This window comes from Nuphar pumila, chromosome 17 (assembly GCF_984573655.1).
Source record: "Nuphar pumila chromosome 17, dmNupPumi1.hap1.1, whole genome shotgun sequence".
NCBI classification, from domain to species: Eukaryota; Viridiplantae; Streptophyta; class Magnoliopsida; order Nymphaeales; family Nymphaeaceae; genus Nuphar; species Nuphar pumila.
The window spans coordinates 1,404,146-1,424,260 of NC_143265.1; the positions used below are offsets into that span (position 1 = coordinate 1,404,146).

The 20,115-nt window shown below is 37.2% G+C and overlaps 1 protein-coding gene across 1 annotated transcript; it reads left to right on the forward strand.

Moving 5' to 3' along the window:
• The first annotated feature begins 1,329 nt into the window (after positions 1 to 1,329).
• Positions 1,330 to 2,028, forward strand: LOC149811319 (uncharacterized). Its single transcript, XM_089993849.1, has one exon. It carries the CDS (start codon positions 1,330 to 1,332, stop codon positions 1,849 to 1,851), a length of 522 nt encoding a protein of 173 aa, XP_089849975.1. The 3' UTR covers positions 1,852 to 2,028.
• The last annotated feature ends 18,087 nt before the right edge of the window (positions 2,029 to 20,115 follow it).

The window sequence follows — 20,115 nt, forward strand, 5'->3', positions numbered from 1 at the left end:
TGCTTTAATTTCTTTAGTTGGTATTTATTTTTTTTTTCCTCTCAAAACAAAAGTTCAAATTGCACCGTTATAAATAAAGTTAGATTTTGCATATCTCCGGAAGAACGAATTGAGTGCGTCTGTCTTTTTGTTGTTTCAGTGGGTATGCAAGAGAAGGACAAGTTTTAAAGTAATTAGCGTGTGTATTAATGAAAAATCAATATTTTTTCCAATTCGAGTGCTAGCTCTCTCTTAGATATCGATACTTCTGTCACGCATGATTTTCTATCTTGCAATTTTTATGAATTAATGAAACGCCAACAGCAGAGAATGAAGAAATTGTCCTCGACTCACCTTGTTTGTTGATTACTGAACTTGGAAGTATCCTGTTTCGGATTAGTTTTAGTGAATGATCGTGATCTTCTTTCTGTGAGGCCATGCAATATATACATATATATATTGACAGAAGTCTTGGAATGATACAAAAAGATTAAGAAACTAAAAAACCATTGGCTTTATTTTAAACACACAAACCCCACAATTATTGGTCATCAAGGAGAAAAGTTAAAAGAGCCATCCATTTGTTTGATAACTTCATGATACTTGTTAATTTAGTAGCCCTTTAGAAACATCTAGCTAATAAGACCTCTCCTAGGTAACACCGCCATCATTTTTTATGCTATCCATCACCTCTTCACAGGGATACTTCAATTATGATCGTGTCGTATCCCCATGTGTATCATTCTTAATAGAAAACTGTGAAAAAATAACGTATCTCATGCTCTTTTTAAACGTGTTCATGTGACATGGCTCTAAAGCCGTTTCCATGGTCAATCATTCAGAAAAAGAAACCCCCCCCCCCCCCCCCCCCGTATTTTGTGAAGAGGCTACCAAACATCACAAAAACGCCCGCCGGGATGCATGGTGGCCAAAAACCACGACCACAAATATCTTTCAGCCTTTGCTTTTCTCCCGAGTGGAACCATCTTTAAAGTCCCCCCACTCACCAATCACCCTCTCTCACCAATTACCTCCTGCCACCACTTGCTTTTTCACTGTGCACTCTCACTTTTTCCCTTTGTCTCTATGCTTAAAATATCTATATACAGCTCTCAACTTTTCCAGTTTCTCTCCTCATTTTAACCCCACTACCTTTTTTTTTTGCCTCAAACACTTTTCTTGTTGAGTACTACTACTGCTTTCCTTCCCTCTATAAATTGCCCACTTGCTGCTTCCATGGTTCCTCATGATGAGTTCTCCCAGTTTTCCATATTCTTTTCTTGTTGTGGGCTCTTCCTCCCTGTTTCACTTTCACTTTCTCTCAATTCAACCAAAATCTCGCCAAAGGAAATGAAGAACCTGAAACAGGTATGGACCATAGTGGGTGAAGTATTTAAGTCCAAAACAAGTGCTGTGAAGAGCAAAGCCCGGGTGGTCCGGACCCGTTTGATAGTCTTCAGCTTGGTAAGAAACAAGAAGTTTCTTCTCAGCACAATCTCTCACAAAATAAACGCCCTGCTTGGTCATGAGAAGTCAGAGCCTAATGATGAAAGCAATGCCGTTGTAATTTACAATCCTATGATGGCAGAGGCCACTGTAGAGCAGTGCTGCGAAGAGTTGGTTGATGAAGAGGACGACTATCCTGATTTAACTAACTCCCTCTTCGATTCCGAGGAGATGGAGCTCGAAAACCAAGACCTGTCTATAGTTGAGATTGTGAAGAAATCCGTCGACTCCGTGGACGACTTCGTCCTGGAGGACGAGATCAATCGCGTCGCGGATCTTTTCATCAAGAGGTTCCATAGGCAGATGCGGATGCAGAAGCAGGAGTCCTTCAAGAGGTACCAAGAGATGCTTGATAGGAGTGTGTAGATATATTACAAAGAAGGAATTGCCCTTCTGAAGCATGCTTGCTGCCAATTGTTTAACCACGCGAATAGTTTGAGACGATATAGTTTTAGTATTTTAAAACTCAAAGGACTTGCTTCTCTTTGAGGCTAAAAAGGACTATGGAAGCTTGCTGCTTGAGCAAGAGTATGAAATCTCTTGAGACACTTGACTGCATGGAGTTCCATGTGAATATGAGATCTGGTTGGAATGGGTTCTTAGCTATGAGAGAGTCGTTCATCCATAACATAGACTAGGAGTACCAAAACCTCCTCTGCTAACTTTGTGGATTCTTAATGGAATAAAAGTTATAATCCATAGTTCAGCTATTTTACATTTATTTTTGTCTGTGGAGAGTGAGATTCAAGAGGCATCACTGATCTCATTAGCCTTTCCTTTCGGGATATATTGAAATAGTAAGAAGGAATTTGATTACTTGGCGTGTAGGTTGGGTCTTTGATGTATTAGTGAAAAGCAGGTTGTGACAGGGAATGGTTGAGGGGTAGCAACGAGAAGAAACTTCTGACTATCATGTAGAAATCATCGGCTTATGGTTGATAATGAACAAGTCTATGCTTCTAAACTTTTTGTAGAGAAAAGTTCCAATTTTCTTTCATTGGAGGCGGCCTTTACCAACCTCAAAAGAACCACAATATCCAATAATACCAGAAAATAAATTGCCAAATATATATATATATATATATATATATATATATATATAGAGAGAGAGAGAGAGAGAGAGAGAGGAGTTGGGGAGCAAAAGCCCCAGAGATCAGGTGCTATCATATTGCACATCAATATTGTGCTGCTGCAACCCAACACCCGCCACCTGTTGTTGGTCCCTAAGAGTATGTTTGATGTGTTGTTCCCAGCGGGATGGAAATCTCGCTGGGAACAGCGATTTCCAACAAATGTTGGACTCAGTGGACTGCGTTCCGCGCGTTCGCCATGTCCATAATAATATGTGATTTTTGATCCACCTCTCCCCCTGTTACAGAATGAACATGAACGAAGGAAACGAAAAAAAATGCATCCACGGGCACGCCGCTCGTCGATGCGTCTCTCTCTCCCTCTCGCTCTTCTCCCTTTCGCTCTCTCTCCCTCCTTCCCTGCTTCAAACTCACCGTCACCGTCGATCAGGTCTCTCTCACATCCACCATCACCGAGCTCCTTCCCCACCCGTGTCTCGACGCATCTGAGATCCTTCCCCACCATCGTTGTGTTCCTTCTCCACCGCACCAGGTGCATCCTTTCCCCTCTCGCTTGCCTTAAACCCTAACCGGTAAGGGTATGCTCCCTCTTTCCTCCATTGTATAAGAGACACCCACGAGAGAAAAACCACGGTAAGGGTCTCTCCCTCTCTTTCCCCCATTGTTTCTCCTCAAGCTCGCTTTTAGGATCACCGCCCCAGGACCCATATGAGGAGCACACCTACGAGTTCGTCAAGTCATTGATAGAGAGCAATGATTTCTATTCCAAGGATCGACAAGTCGTTGATAGAGAGCAATGATTTATATTGCAAGGATTGCAATGCCCATAGAAAAGATTGACACAATTGAGATTGTTTGTAGATGGGAATCGATGGTATTTGATTTTTTCTGGATTTATGACGTTGGGTATTGGTTAATTCGACAATGGTGGTGGTTGGTTGATCATTTTACCAGATGGGTAGTGGAGAAACAATTGTTTTTTAAGGAAAAATGGAGATTGGAGTGTTAATTGATTGATTTGTTGAATGTTGGTTCCCAAACATTTGATGGGGTTGAAGATCAGAGAGTCCCCGAAGAATGTTGATATTGATGATAAGAGATGAGCAAGGTTCATTCTCCGGCTCATGAGGAGAGATTTTACAACATATAGAATGAGATTGCTTCTGCAGTTACTGAATTGGCAAGAATTAGATTGAGGGTTCAAAAAAAATGGTTGGTGCAAAATAATAAGCAATTGATCACTTTAAAGCAGGGGAATAGAAGAGGATCAATGATTTTTTGTGTTTATTAGATGAGAGAAAATAAAAAACTGTGAAAAATTGGATGAATCATCTGTCTTGCATTATATGATCGAAGTAGCAGAAAAAAAACTATCACTACAAGAAAATTGTTATTTAGCGACGAAAATTGGTGATGGAAATAATTTGTCGCAATGGATTAGCGAGAGAAAACTATCCCTCCCTAAAATTGGAATTAGTTACAGAATTTGCCACAGAAAAATTTTGTCGCAAACATTGTCGCAAATTTGTGATGAATTAGCGACAAACAAATTTTGTCTCACACTCCGTCGTAACTTCACGACGGATGAGCGATACCATTTTTCTGTCGCTACTCCATCGCAAATTTGCAACGGTGTTTGGGACAAAATTTTTCTGTCGCTAATTCGTCACTAAATTTCCTATAAAACCATAATGCGGGCCCCTTTCTTTTTCCTTTCTGTTTTATTTTGTCGCCCATCACCCTTTGTCTGTTGCCCGTCATCTGCCGCCCATCGCCTGTCACCTATTGGCCACCGCCCGTCGCCCGTCGCCCGCCTCCCTCTCCTTCACCTCATCCTTCTTCCCTCACTCCATCTCTTGCTGCCATGTGACGCCGCTGCCAACCCCCGAGCACCGACGTCGTTGTGTGCCACCGTTGATGACCCCCGAGCACCGATGCCACAGTGTGTCGTGTGCCGATGACCTGACGACCCCCAAACAACTTGACTCATTGACAACGCCTCATGGTGCGACAGGGTCCAAACACGATCGGGCTTTCACCCTTTTCGGTGCCTCCTTCTATGGGACTTGGGTCCAGTCCATCGGTGAAGACGCTTCTACAGACTATAATTCGGTAGGCGAAGCCTACTGATTCTCAAGTTAAGCTATTCCCGGTTCGCTCACCATTACTAGGGGAATCCTTGTAAGTTTCTTTTCCTCCGCTTATTGATATGCTTAAACTCAGCGGTTGGCCTCACCTAACATAGGGTCGCTAAGCTGAGATGAGAAATTGCATTTAGAGTTCCAGCAAACTTCTGATGCTTCATGCGAGTTGCGGCAATCCACCGCACACAGAGTGCACGGCTATGGTAATCCCCCGCTTGCCTCACCGCATCATGTCGTGAGCCAACATTTCAGTCGATGGCACACCCATAAAAAAGGCACCGCAGACCAATCCTCTGCTTGTACATTTGTGCTTTTCAGGTGTGTAGCTGAGCTAATTGTGTGATGCTTATTGCTAAGCATCTCATGCAGATAAAAATGTCATGCAAAAAAGAAATAAGAAAAATGCAAAGGCAAAAGCATGCAAATCGGGTAAATACCCGTGGTGAGTAAGTGATACAGGCATATCACATGTTATTTAATTTCTTGGATGCAACACTTTTCTGTTCAGACACTCACTTAGTTGTGGATATATAGGACCGCTTAGCTGGAGTTTGGAGATGATGCTAAGCATGATTTGAATGTATGAAAATAGAAGTGCTCTTATTTTTGGAGTTTGGATTTCATGGTAGTAGTTAGCGTGATATTGGAGTTTATTTGTTGTAGGTACATGTTTGACATTGTTGTGGTATGAATGAGTGATTGTATTGTCATGTTTGATATGATTATATCCATGCTTGCATGAAGTTATTTTTAATTTGATTATGCCTTCTATGTAAAATTGTATCATAAAAATATGCTTCAAATGAATATATCGTGTTGATGAATGTGATTTCAGCATTTTGAATATTCTTATGATGAGTGTAAATATGATATGACGATTTTGCATATGAAAATATTAAGTTATCAATGCATGCATCATAGTTCTTGTGATTATATATATATCTCTCTCTCTCTCTCTCTCTCTCTCTATATATATATATATATATATATATATATATATATATATATATATTTATATGTGTGTGTGTGTGTGTGTGTGTGTGCGTGATATATATATCAAATCATTACATCTACCATCAATGCATGATACATTAGATATTTTCTTCATCATAGCATTCTTATGATTTTTTTTAACTGGTTAGAATAATATCTGTAACATCACAGGACAAAATGGCTGCAAACTGTGAATGAATGTACCGTAGGATAGTTGACAATGAGGTATCACTTGAATATATGGATGGTGTTGATAGTTTTATTAAATTTGCAACGACAAGTGTCAGTATAGTGGATCCCACTAGTTGGATCAGGTGCCCCTGTACGATGTGTAAGAACAATCGATTTGTAGAACCTCATGGCATTAGACATCGCCTATACAGGAAGGGTTTTGTGAGTGATTATCAGAATTGGATGATTCATGGTGAAGAATTTTTGAATAATTTTGACACACAAGTGGATGTAGTGCATGATAATCCATATGTGAATTTGATATTTGATGTCACAAGTCCAGAATTGGGTTCTGCTATAGGTCCTAGTGATGTACCAACTTAAGTAGAGGAAGAAACAGCAAACGATGTAGCTAATAGATTTTATGACTTACATAGAGATGCTGATGAGCTACTTTGGAATGGTTGCGAGAGTCACACTATCTTGTCTGCAGTTCTTCAACTACTGAATTTGAAGTCCGAGTATAATTTGAGGCAATCATGTTTTGATCGTCTATGCTCTATTATGAAGAGTATGTTGCCCAAAGATGAGAAATTGCTATAAAATTTTTAGCGTGCGAAGGTTATGGTCAACGCTCTAGGTATGGGGTATCAAAAGATAGATGTTTGTCCAAATCTCTGCATATTGTATTTCAAAGAACAAGAAAATAGCAGATCATGTCCGTCATGTAGACATCCTCGGTTCAAGCCAAAGACAAGAGACAATGATAGCACAAGGTCAAAAGTAGTGTCATACAAGTCACTCCACTACTTCCCTCTCACCCCTAGATTGCAATGATTATATATGTCTTCGACGACAGTTAAACACATGAGATGGCATGCAAATAAAGATCGACATGATGAAGATAAGATCACACATTCTGTTGATGTGGAAGCTTGGAAGCACTTTGATCTACTCATCAGACCTTCGCAATGGAAGTGAGAAATGTTAGGCTCGATTTATGTATAGATGGATTTAATCCATTTGGGGGTAGATCAACTTCATACTCGTGTTGGCCAATATTTGTCACCCCATACAACCTTTCTCCAAGCTTGTGTATGAAGCGTCAAAATCTTTTCTTGTCTCTATCAATCCCTGGTCTGATCTCTCTAGGCTAAAATCTTGATGTATATTTAAGGTCATTGATTGATGAACTAAAAATATTGTGGGATGACGATGTTCTTACGTATATTGCCCACAAAAAACAAAACTTCAATATGAAGGTTGTTGTTCTATGGATAATCAGTGGCTTCCTTGCATATGGTATGTTATCTGGTTGAAGCACACATGGAAGGTTGGCATGTCCGTACTGCATAGAGGATACAAAATCTTTTAGATTGATGCATGGAAGGATGCCGTGCTGGTTTGATTGTCATTGTCAATTTCTACCCAGCGACCATCTGTTTCGATGACAAAAGAATATGCTCTGAGCAGACATAACTGAAATAGAAGGTCCACCTACACGGTTGTCTGGCATAGAGATTTTAAGATGATTGCGATACTTTTCATATGGACTCACAAATGTCCGTAGTCTGACGCCCTTCCTTGGATTTGGGAAGAATCATAATTGGACAAAGAAATCTATATTTTGAGAACTACCATATTGGCTGACCTTATTCATATGACATAATTTGGATGTGATGCATATGAAAAAATATATATTTGATAATGTATTAAATACGGTAATGAATGTTAAATAGAAAATGAAAGATAATTTGAAGGCCTGTATGGATTTAAAAGTCATATGTAAAAGACCAGAATTGAAATTCAAAGAGTATAATGGCAAAGTACTGAAACCAAAGGCAATGTACGTGCTTGGACCAGATCAAGTAAAGCAGGTATGTCAATGGTTGAGACAGTTGAGATTTTCAGATGGATACGTCTCTAACATTGCTCAGGCTGTGAAGATAGACGAGAGACAATTATATGGGTTGAAGAGCTATGATTGTCATATCATTATGCAACAATTGATTCTCCTAGCATTCCATGATATGTTAGACAAACCTATATAGGGGTATTATCCGAGTTGAGTAGATTTTTTAGAACATTGTGCGCATCAGAATTTGTAGTAACTGAGGTAAAGAATCTTGAGGATTCTATTGTCACTACTATTTGGCAGCTAGAGAAGATATTTCTGTCAGTATTTTTTTATGTTATGGAACATGTGATCATACATTTGCCATATGGACTTAAGGTTGGTGGTCTTGTGCAATATCGGTGGATATACCAATTTGAAAGGTATATTTTTTTTAGATTTTTCTCTTCAATGCTATTGGGAATTTATTGTATTACGAGATGCATATTGTTGACAGATACATGTTTGACCTAAAAAAAAGGTTTAGAATAAAGCAAGAGTGGAGGGTTCTATTTGCGAGGTGTACACTTTAAAAAAGATTTCAAATTTCTCATATATATACTTTGAACCTCACATTCCAATATGTTACACTTGCCCACCACATAATGATGATGAAGAATAAGTTATTGTGGCTGACGAACTACCGATGTTTAAACCACTTGAGCATGCCTTTGGCAGTTACCGATCAAGACTCTTGAAAGATCGAGAGCAAGACGTAGCATAAATCTATATCCTTTTTAATTACTCAGTGATCGACCCCTACATCGAGTAAGTATACTTAATATATTACACTAAGTTCTCTACGTACGTACATGGTTCAGTAATATAATTATATGTTAAGTGTAGACGATTTGATCTGGAGTTGTGAAGAGAACTTTCACATTTCACTGATTCAGAAGCACGGAAACAATGTGAAAATAAGTTTGTGGCATGGTTGAAAGAGTTGGTAAGGACGATGACATACATTCTTTCTTTGTAAACAACAATATGTTACTTAAATGGTCGTAATCACAGTCATTGTTTATGCTTGTAAGTCCGTCATGGTGATGTTAATGACTAAGGAATATGTGATTTACAAAATGGTCCGACCAAAGTTGTACAATGTTACAATGGGTACATCGTAAATGGTTATTGATTCTATACAAAAGACTACGGTGTAAACAAGTCAACAATGAATAGTGGCATGTGTGTCAAGGGTAGCAGCTACGTTGAAAATGAACATGACTACTACGGTGTTATAAAAGAAATAATAGAGTTGACTTACTTAGGCATAAATAATAGAGTAACTTTATTAAAGTGCCCTTGGTTTGATCCCACAACAACAAGAGTCGACAAAGCCTCAAGCATTGTGTAGGTAAATCATAAATCAAGGTTCGGAACATATGAATCATTCATATTAGTCTCGCAAGCTCAACAAGTTTACTATACTTTATATCTGAATACAAGGAAGTCAGATAGAAATGAATGGTGGGTAATTTGCAAGGTGAAGTCTAAACTATACCCTGAGTATGATTAGTTATAGGAAGACAAGATTGCTGAAGAGGGTGATTACTATCAATCAGATGATGTGTATGACTTTTCTTATGGTCACGATGTCACACATGGTCTGCATGTCACATCTCTATTGTTCAATGGCACACATATGGAAGAATATGATCCAAATGATATACCAATTGGATGAGTGCCCAATGAAGAAGAAGACAAAGAGAATGAAGAGGAGGAGGAGGAAGAAGAAGAATATGAAAGTCAAACAAGTGATGAGAAAGCATACTCGAGCTAGTGAAATACATCTTGTAATACATACCACATCACTTTCTTATATACTCTTATGTTTGTATTTCGGAGACCATGCTATTCATGGTTGTAGTTAGCGAGATATTGAAGTATGTTTGCTGCAAGTACATGTTTGACATTGTTTTGATATAAATGATTTGAATGTATTACAATGTTTGATGTGATTGTATGCATGCTTGCATGAAGTTATTTTTTATTTGATTATGTATCCATGTTCATGGAATTGCATATCATGTTACATTTCATGCATACTTATCATGTACATGCACAGTTCATGCATAGTTATAAAACTCATTCATATAGGACCTTTAAATCTTTATATTTCATGCATATGTCATATCTACGATAAGATCAAGAGTTATGTAACTGATCCAAATAACATTTTTATTTGTTAGAATATGATTCATGGAGGTCATAGTGGTCAAGCATCTAGTGGTGGAGGACCAAGTGGAGGCCGTGATAGCCAGTCTCTGCCTTTGTTTTCACGTAATGCTTTGATAGGTATATCATTTAAATAATTGTATACTTGATTAGTTTAAATGTGCATTGTGTAAATTTCTAACTCATTTTTCTATAGATGTTGTTTTGCGTGCACATGACCCACCTACACCAGCTATTCATACACATCACGAGACAACACCGGATGCAAGGTCTTTTCAGTCTGACATACGATGACTCATTCAAATAATGTATATCAATAGTCGATCGTAAGTATTTTATTTTTACTTATCCAATACTTATCTTATAAATAGTGTATATCGATAGTTGATTGTTATTGTGTACCAATTCATATGCAGCGCAAGGTTTGAGCCATAAAAAGTAATACGAGAAATTAGGCAGTCACTACTTCAGCATCTTTCAGAACCGATCGCTCAATGAAAAAAGTACCTGGATTAGGTGTTAGACAGATTGTGGTCCTCATTCATGGTATGCAATCATTTATCATAGCTAATGTGTTTTATATTTAATTTTTTTTATAGTCATGTGTACTAACTTTCTGAAATTATTGATAGGCTTCGAATCACTTCGCGACTGCAAAGAAGGAGCAGGATGTGAGGCGGGTGTGGCAGAAAATGGTTGTCAATCGATTTACCAACATGCTGCATAATGTAAAGACTGCAACAATAAAAGCATCTGGTGGGATAGATGATCCACTGCAGTGGAAGGGCCATGACCCTCCTACTATCAGGTTAGATTATTGGGATGCAATGTGCGACAAGTGGGCAAGCCATAAATTTCAAAACCGCTCAGCAAATGCTGCACAAAACCGAGCGAAGATGCCCGATGCCCATCTACACATAGGTGGATCTAGGACTTTTGGGTGTCACTAGAAGAAAATGGTAACTCATCAATATATATATATATATATATATATATATATATATATATATATTGTCAAATTTATAAGTATTATTGCATACTTTTTAATTGATTTTTTTATCATTTAACCTCGTAAGAAGCTGAAAAAGGAGGCATTGTGCCTTACAAGGATGTGTTTGTTGAAATACATAAACGTAAGAGCACGGGAGAATTCGTATCAGCAAAGGTGAGAGCAACAACGCTATGTATTTATTGTATTAATAAACATTGTAATAGACAAGTTACCATGAACATTGTAATTCTTAATTATGAATTCGTACTTTAATCATTACTTTGTAGGAGTCATACGAGCATCAGATGGTAGAGCGATATGTCGATGACTCCACTCAGCATCCGCCTTTTGATCCTGCAGCATAGGTGACTGCAATCGGTCGTTGCCTCCTCCAGTCAAGGCTCTCAGAGTTCTCCCACCAGCATCAACTCCCAGCGTCCGATTGACCCTGCTAATTCTTGGGATGGTGTTTGCCAGCTTGTTAAGGACACAGTACGTGACTTTTTACAAGAAGCCAATTTCGACGTTGTTTGTAATGAGTTGTGCAACTTTTTTCGGGACAAGGAAACTTCGTCTGCAGGTGCTTGTGAGGTATGAAAGTTTCATGTCCTTAGATTTCAAGCTAGTATATGCATGATTTCATCACATATGAGCATGATTTCATTATTATGAAAGTTTTTTCATTGCCTTATAACACATATATGCATAATTGAATTACTATAAAAGTTTTTTGACAACCTTAGAACACATATGAGCATGATTTCCTCATTATGAAAGTTTTTTGACTGCCTTAGAACACATATATGCATGCTTGAATCACTATAAAAAAATTTTGACAACCTTAGAACACATATATGCATGAATTTATCATTATGATTTTTTTTTATAACCTTAGAACACATATATGCATGATTTCATCACTATGAAATTGTTTGACTGCCTTATAACACATATATGCATGATTGAATCACTATAAGAGTTTTTTGACAACCTTAGAACACATATAAGCATGATTTCATCACTATGAAAGTTTTTTGACTACCTTATAACACATATAATCATGATTTCATCACTATGAATGTTTTTTGATTGCCTTATAACACATATATGCATGATTGAATTACTATGAAAGTGCTTTGACAATCTTAGAACATATATAAGCATGATTTCATCACTATGAAGGTTTTTTTACTGTCTTATAACACATATATGCATGATTGAATCACTATGAAAGTTTTTTGACAACCTTAGAACACATATAAGCATGATTTCATCACTATAAAAGTTTTTTGACTGCCTTATAACACATATATGCATGATTGTGATACATAACACATTTATTTGACAACCTTATAAACCATATATGCATGCTTGAATCACTATGACATTTTTTTGACAACCTTAGAACGCATATATGCATGATTGAATCACTATGATTTTTTTTGTCAGCCTTAGAACACATATCTGAATTCTGTTAATGTCCTTCACTTTATTGCTAGCTAGTCTATGAGTCATTCATCCATGTTACTTTGATTGCCTTAGATTAGGTGCATTGCATATAATTTATTTCATTATATTTTGTTTATCAATATTAACCTTTTGGTTCTCTTGTAGGATGCTGGAAATAATTAGCGTAAAGGAGCTAATGGAGACATGAATGAAGGGGTAGATTGAGACAATGAAGAGGATAATGCTCTGAATCTTGACGATGATTATATTCATGTGTTGAATTTGTTGCACCTTGTGGTTTCAAACGAAACTCTTTGTATATGTTCACTTGTAATGTAAAACCCGAAAATTTTGTTACAAAATATTTTAAAATATGCAAATTGGGCCTAGATCCACATTTCGGATCTAGGACCCATAAAGGGGTAATTAGAAATGCATGGTATCGAACATGATTTAATAGCATAATAGATAAAATTTTAATTATAAAATTTATTTATTTTTATTAATCCGAGGATCCACAGTTGGATCCATTGGGATCCAACTTGTGGATCCATATCGGTTGGGGCCGGGTTACGGATCTCGGGTCCGGACCCGATCCTCGCCCTGTAGCAACCCTTTTAAAAGAAAGGGGCAACCCGATAAGGGTTGCCCGATATTTCTGGAGCCAAAAACAGAAGGGGGGCGAGGGAGGGGTTACGCAGAGCGTAACCGACCTCGCGCCCCTCGGCAAGAAAGGGGGGCTTGGGGCCGATAAAAGGGGAGTGGAGAGGGGGTTCTTGCCCTCTTCACTCGGACTCTCTCTCTTCCCCCATCTCTCCTCGTCTCTCTCTTTGTCTGTGTGCGCGCGCCAGAGGAAAAGGAGCCGCCGACGAACTGCGGCAACCAACAGTCACCACAGGCCACGACGAGGACTCCCTGTCACGGCAACAGCAAGGAGTGTTAGCCGCGGTCCTGCCTTCGTATCCCCAGCCTCTGATCGCTGGAAAGACTGCCGAAAAAGCTTCAAAAAGGTACGGTGCTTCTTGGATTTTGGGTGAGGGATCGAACCTGAGTTCGATTTCGGGTAGTGATTTGAGAGGAGGGGTTCATGCTATCGAAAATCCCTAACCCTTAGAGTTTGGGGATTTCGGAACCCTAGTTGAGTTGTTGGGGGTCTAAATTTTTGTCGGTTAAGGGTTTTCAATTTGGGGATTTTCAGTTTTCCTGATAGAAGGGGAGGTATGATGCATGTTAATCTCTGTTTGGGGATCTCGTTTGGGGTGAAATCCCAAACCCAGAATCACAGTAAGGCCTTACTGCAAGTTTGTCACTGTGCTACTCTGCTCCTAAAAACTGATTGTTTGCTAAGTGGGACTTTAAATGAGAACTCTTTGGCCTGCGTAAATCTAAAGTTTTGCAATTTAACATAATGGATTCTTTGTTATTATATATCCTTTACCGAGTAAAATCTGTGAGTATATTTGTATGTTTTAGAATCATGTTAGCTGAAATCGTGATGGTATATGATGAACTGAAAAATTTATGGTTTAGAGTCTGATCCAGAGACTAATATGCATGAATGAAACTCACATGCTTGTTTTGAATTTCCTTATGAAATGTTTTGTTGGTGCGATAAAGACATATTGGTGGTATATGTCTAGATCCAGAACATAGCCCGCCAATTATATATTATCACTGGCTGAATGCATTAGTCCTTGAACGCAACCCTCAGTTGTGTCGTACAATCGCTTTTGATATGCCTAGATGAGCTGGTGGAAATCAATATAAATATACTTGAGACTTGTTTTTGGCATTTGGCATACATGTTAAAATCTACAGTACTACACTATAGTTATTAGCAGTAGTGAATATAGATTAAGCTCAATTATAAACTGAGAAATTTTGGTGTTAAAAACATTGAATGTATTCAGTTTCTGTTGAGTTTGGCAATGTTGTACTTATTGTCAAAGTGTTCCATGGCTTAGTGTGTTAAAATGGAAATTCGATTAAGGTAAATAATCAATTATATAGTTCGAATTTGAATTCAATTTTTCCACTCCATCATCCGGATATCTAGGATCTACCCTTCCTATTATTTCTCCTTCATCTGGATTCACAACACTGAATTAGATATGACAGTTATAACGTTGAAGTCGAGTTACCTTATGTAAATAGGTTTTGTAACATTACCATATGTAGATTTCCATCTAATGTAATTATAAATATCAAATGAATGGAATAGTGTGGAGGCAAGTCCATCGTTTCACCATCTTGCTTCACTGTCGATCCTCTTAGATCTTAACATGGTATCAGAGCCAACTGAATTAAGATGGCTAAACTGATATCTGAAGTTGTGGCCAAGGAGATGGCCACCTCAACTATGGATGTGGACAATCCATTCTACGTTCATCATTCCGACAATCCAGGCACCAAGCTGGTCTCACAAACACTAAATGGAGACAACTACGTCGCTTGGTGTCGTGCCATGACCATGGCACTCACTACAAAGAGTGAGATGGGGTTCGTAGATGGGACTATTCCGAAGCCATCTGAGCCACCATTCCTCGTTGCATCATGAACGCGATAAGATAATATGGTGCAGTCGTGGATACTAAACGCTCTGCACAAAGATCTCTCATCTACGGTTCTATATGTTAAATTTGTGGCTGAGGTATGGTCTGAACTAAAGCAACATTTTTATCAAACTAATGACCCATGTATATATCAAATTCAGCAGCATATTATAAGTTCTAAGAAAATGCAGTCGTCTGTGGCAGCATACTTCACAAAATTAAAGGGACTGTGGAACGAGCTTGCGTCATACGGCACACATCCACAATGTTCCTGTGGTGGAATGAGGGTTGTCTTTGAATTACAGCAAAGGGATCAACTGATTCAAATTTTGATGGGTTTAAATGAAAGTTACAATAGTGTACAGAGCCAAATTCTTCTAATGGACCCAATTCCTACCGTCTCAAAAGGCTACAATCTCATTATCCAAGAAGAAAGATAGAAGGAAATCAATGTTATATCGGTTGGTTCAGAATTCATTGTTGCAGTTGCTTTATAAAGGAATGATCAAGGAAGAGAGTTTTCAATTAAAGGAAGAAACAAAAGTCGGATGAGGTGTGATCACTATGGAAAAATTGGACATATCAAGGCAAAGTGCTACCAACTCATGGGACACCCAAGTAGATCTTTTGATGAACAACAACAGCGCGTCAAAGCCAATGCTACTAGTGCATCCAGCATGGAACCCAAGCCTTTTTTTTCTCTCAAACTCATTCAAAAATTTATTGAGTTCATGTCAAAAGAATCCCAGTCCAATGGTGAGCCAAAAATAAACCTCACAAGTAAAGCTTAAACCCCCTCCTATATTAATTTGACCTGGATTATTGACACAGGTGTGACACACCACATAACCAATTCCTTAGAAGCACTAAATTTACCAAAAATAGCCAAATGTTCACCTGCGAACCTTCCCAATGGAACAACTTCTCAAGTCACTCAAGTTGGAGATGTGACATTGAATCACAACCTTATCCTTAAAGATGTCCTACACATTCCCACATTTTCCTTTAACCTTATTTTTGTCCCAAAACTGTATTGTGATTCCAATTACAAAGTCACTTTTAACAAGTCTGTTTGTAATGTGCAAGACCTTCACTCTATGACTATGATTGGAACGGGTAGGCTCTCAAACGGCTTGTATGTGCTGGATAATGCATGTGTTGCTGCCACGTCTTGCATGGGTGTCGATTCCCAAACTTGGCACAATCGACTTGGGCATGCCTCTTACTAAAAAACAAGTTCCCTGCTTAATACTCGTTTTCAATTCAATAAAATTCTTGATGATTGTGCAATTTATCATTATGCCAAACAATCTTGCTTGCATTTTCATTCAAGCTCTATATCCACCCATGAGATCTTTGAATTAATTCATTGTGATATATGGGGAGGTTACCGCGTTGCTTCTTTATCAGGAGCTCACTATTTTCTTACTATAGTCGATGATTTTTCAAGATGCATATAGACTTACCTTATGAGACATAAATTTGAAACCTATGGGTTACTTAAATTTTTTTTTTGCATTAGTGAAAAATCAATATGGAATTTGTGTCAAACGTATGAGGAGCGACAACAGATCTGAGTTTTTTTCTCATGAGATTGAAGAACTTTTGAGTCACTTAAGCATTGATCGTCAAAATAGCTGCGTTGCTACACCCCAACAAAACAGAGTGGTAGAACGCAAACGCAAGGTGTAAAACCCATAATTTTTAAAGATTATTAATAAATAAAGAACTCATTTTTTTATCTCCAAATTAGAAATGTGTTTCTAGCTTTTGAATTTCATTTATTTATTTATTACATATTCATTTATTCATTCAAGCCAATCAGGGTATAATTTGCATTTATAGAACTATTTTGGGCTATAAATCACTATTTATATATATATATATATATATTACATTTAAATATATTTTTGATGGAGTTTGTAAATTATTGGAGTGTATTTGTGTGTTATTTGGCTCTTGGTAATGATTTATAGGGTAATTTGCTATTTTTGGCTAATCTTGTTATAATTGGCATTTTTTGAGTTTTTGACATTTACAATCGCATACGAAGGGTTCGTTGTATTGCTTGGGTAGTGGTCTTTGCGGACTTCGAAACTCCTTGATCTTTTAAGTTTTGATTCATTGTTCTTCACATTATTAAGGTAAGATACCTTAACTGAACTTATAGAGAGCATGTTTAGGCACTAATTGTGTAAGCATGAAGTTGTTGTACTGAATATCTATATGAATTGCAAATACAAGTTATGCTCAAATACTTCACTTAGTTGTGGATATCTAGGGCTCTTGTGATTGTGGTTCGAAGATCATGTTTGTCATGATTATAGTTAACAAAATATGGAGTGTGTTTGCTGTAGGTACACCTGAGTGTGGGTTTGAATGCTCGTGCACTTATGAATGTATAATATATACGCAATGTGTGCCATCATACTTTGGTTTGTGCATACTATGTTGCTTTGTGTGTTTGTATAAATTTGATACATGGTGCACATATAACTACTATGGATATGTATAAGTCATGTTCGATGCATACTGTGGATGTTATATATATTGTTTTGTCATATGATGGACTCATTTATTCTTGTATAGAAGAATTCATGCAGATGTTATAAATTGTTTTGAACTTATATGTCTTGTTTACTTGAGAAATATATGTGTATGATGTACAGTAGGATAGTCAATGAGATTTTGACCAACCCTTACACAATTATATCTAAGGTGATATATCGATTCATGTGGTGAAAAATGCATATGACTTTTACCCTGTGTGTAAATCTTGAACTACGTAAGAGTTATGTATGTTGAGGTTTAGTTGCTTCGTATTATGAAATATGCATGTTCATGTATGCATGCATAGAACTCATGTTTTGTTTACGCATGCTTTGAGGTTCAATTTACAAAGTGCAATGTTCTTTGTGGCAATGATATAATGTGTAGGATAATATGCTTATGTATGATATGATTTAAATGTCACGTGAAATAAAATTATGAATGCATGCGATAAATGTTTAAGTTCAATAGTGAACTTTGGTTCATAAAGCCTTATTGGTTAAACGTGTGATTTTATAATTTTAATGCCATATGAAGTGATGTATGATGTGATGCTTTGATTGTATACATGCTTATGCCCATGTTGATGGCTATCGACCCTGAGAGTAGTCAATTGTATTGATGCATGTATCATAATAGTTTTCACTGGATATGGTACCCATTGAGGAACTATTTCCAAAGAATTCTCTGTGAGGGTGTGCATGACCAGATCAGGTAATCCGACTAGGGGGATAAGTCTTTATGAGGGAGTGTATTGTCCAAGCGCGGGTAGCCCGCGAAGATGGTATATTCCTATGAGGAAGTGCATTGTCCAAGACCAGGCAGACCATCCGTATAGAGCCATAACTCCTTGTGAGGTTGTACATTTCCCAGACCAGGTGATCCAGCGTGAGTTTTGTAAATCTTTATTATGAATAAATAAAATGTTATGATTAATTGTGATGATCTTTTAAGTTGATTGAGATAGCCAGTTATGAATCTATAGATTTGGTTTTTCTATTATAGCATAATTATATATTGAACTCAGATATAATAATAAGATCCTTATTGATTTTAAATCTTGATATGAGGTTACGATTGTGACACATATGTTAGCGTATAGGTGAATGACACATCATGCCTACAAATGACTAGTTTTGACTTATTAGGTGAATGATACATCACACCTATATAGTTTCATTGCAAATGATTGCATTATGATTGTCTGAGTAAATATATCACACATATGTATCACGATTGATGTGTATCATGAATATCTAACTAAATTACTTATAAGGTATGTGCGTGTGTTTCACGTTGGAATGGTCAAATGTGATTTGACTTATTGTTTATAAGAATTATGAATGCATATGAAAATGATGCAATGATTTTAATGTCTTAGATGCATATATATATATATATATATATATATATTTATGCGATGACTTGTATGACTTGAATGCATATAGATTATACTTTATTACGTGAGTTAAGGTTGAATAAAATATTAAGTAATGAAATGCTTTTAAATGCTTTATGTTCGAATGCTTGAAATGAATGACTCATAGAATGTTGTTCCTTTGTCTATCACTTGACGATGGATGAATAATATATCTTTATCTTTAAATGCTTGATATATTTTATTTAAGTTTGAGTTTGGTTTGCTTTACCAGACTTTAGCGAGTCTGACCCCGTTTTATGGGGGACAGGTAATGCAGGTAAAGTATGATAAATAGTTAGAGTGAAGGGTTGGTCAAGTTGCATCCTCGAGGGTCCACTCTTACCTTGCGATCTTGGTATTCATGATCTTTTCATTTTAAGTACTTGATCATGTAGAAACTGAAGTATTGTTTTCATACTCTGATTTGAAATGAAATTAAAACTCTTCATATTTCAGTCTTATATTGTACGTGGTTTGAAATGTGTATATCCCGTACATTTTGATTTGATTGTTATCTTTAGTATAATCGTGCTCAAAGTCTTAACCATTTTTAAAAATCGTTCCCGCATTATAAGATTTAATTTACTTATACTTATCAAAAAAAAAATGGTCTTGAAATTTTAATATTTGAACTATAATTAAGGTTAAAATTTTTGGGGCGTTACACAAGGATTTGCTCAATATTGCTAGGGCTTTGATGTTCCAAGCAAACTTACCTCCGCAGTTTTGGGGGGAAAGTGTTTTGACGGCAGCCTACATTTTGAATAGACTACCATCTCACTCTATTTTGAATAAAACTTCTTATGAAATTTTGCATAAAAAGAACCCTAAATATGAACATCTCAGAACCTTTGGATGTCTATGTTATGTTGTCAACATTCATAAGAAAAACAAGTTTGATACTCGCGCCATTAAATGTATTTTTGTTGGATACCCGTATGGGCAGGCTGCATATAAGATTTATGACATTGAAAATCAAACTGTTTTCACTAGTCGTGATGTCAGATTTTATGAAGCAAACTTTCTATTCCAAAACGCATTAAAATCCCATGATGAAGAATGCACCGTCTTACCCCTTCCTATAGGCGATCATAATTTGGATGAAGTTCAAGGATCATCACCTGTCACTGAATCCGCTCAAGCCAACTATCAACCAAACGAGTCAGAGCCAAACAACACTCATCCTAAACCGAGACATGA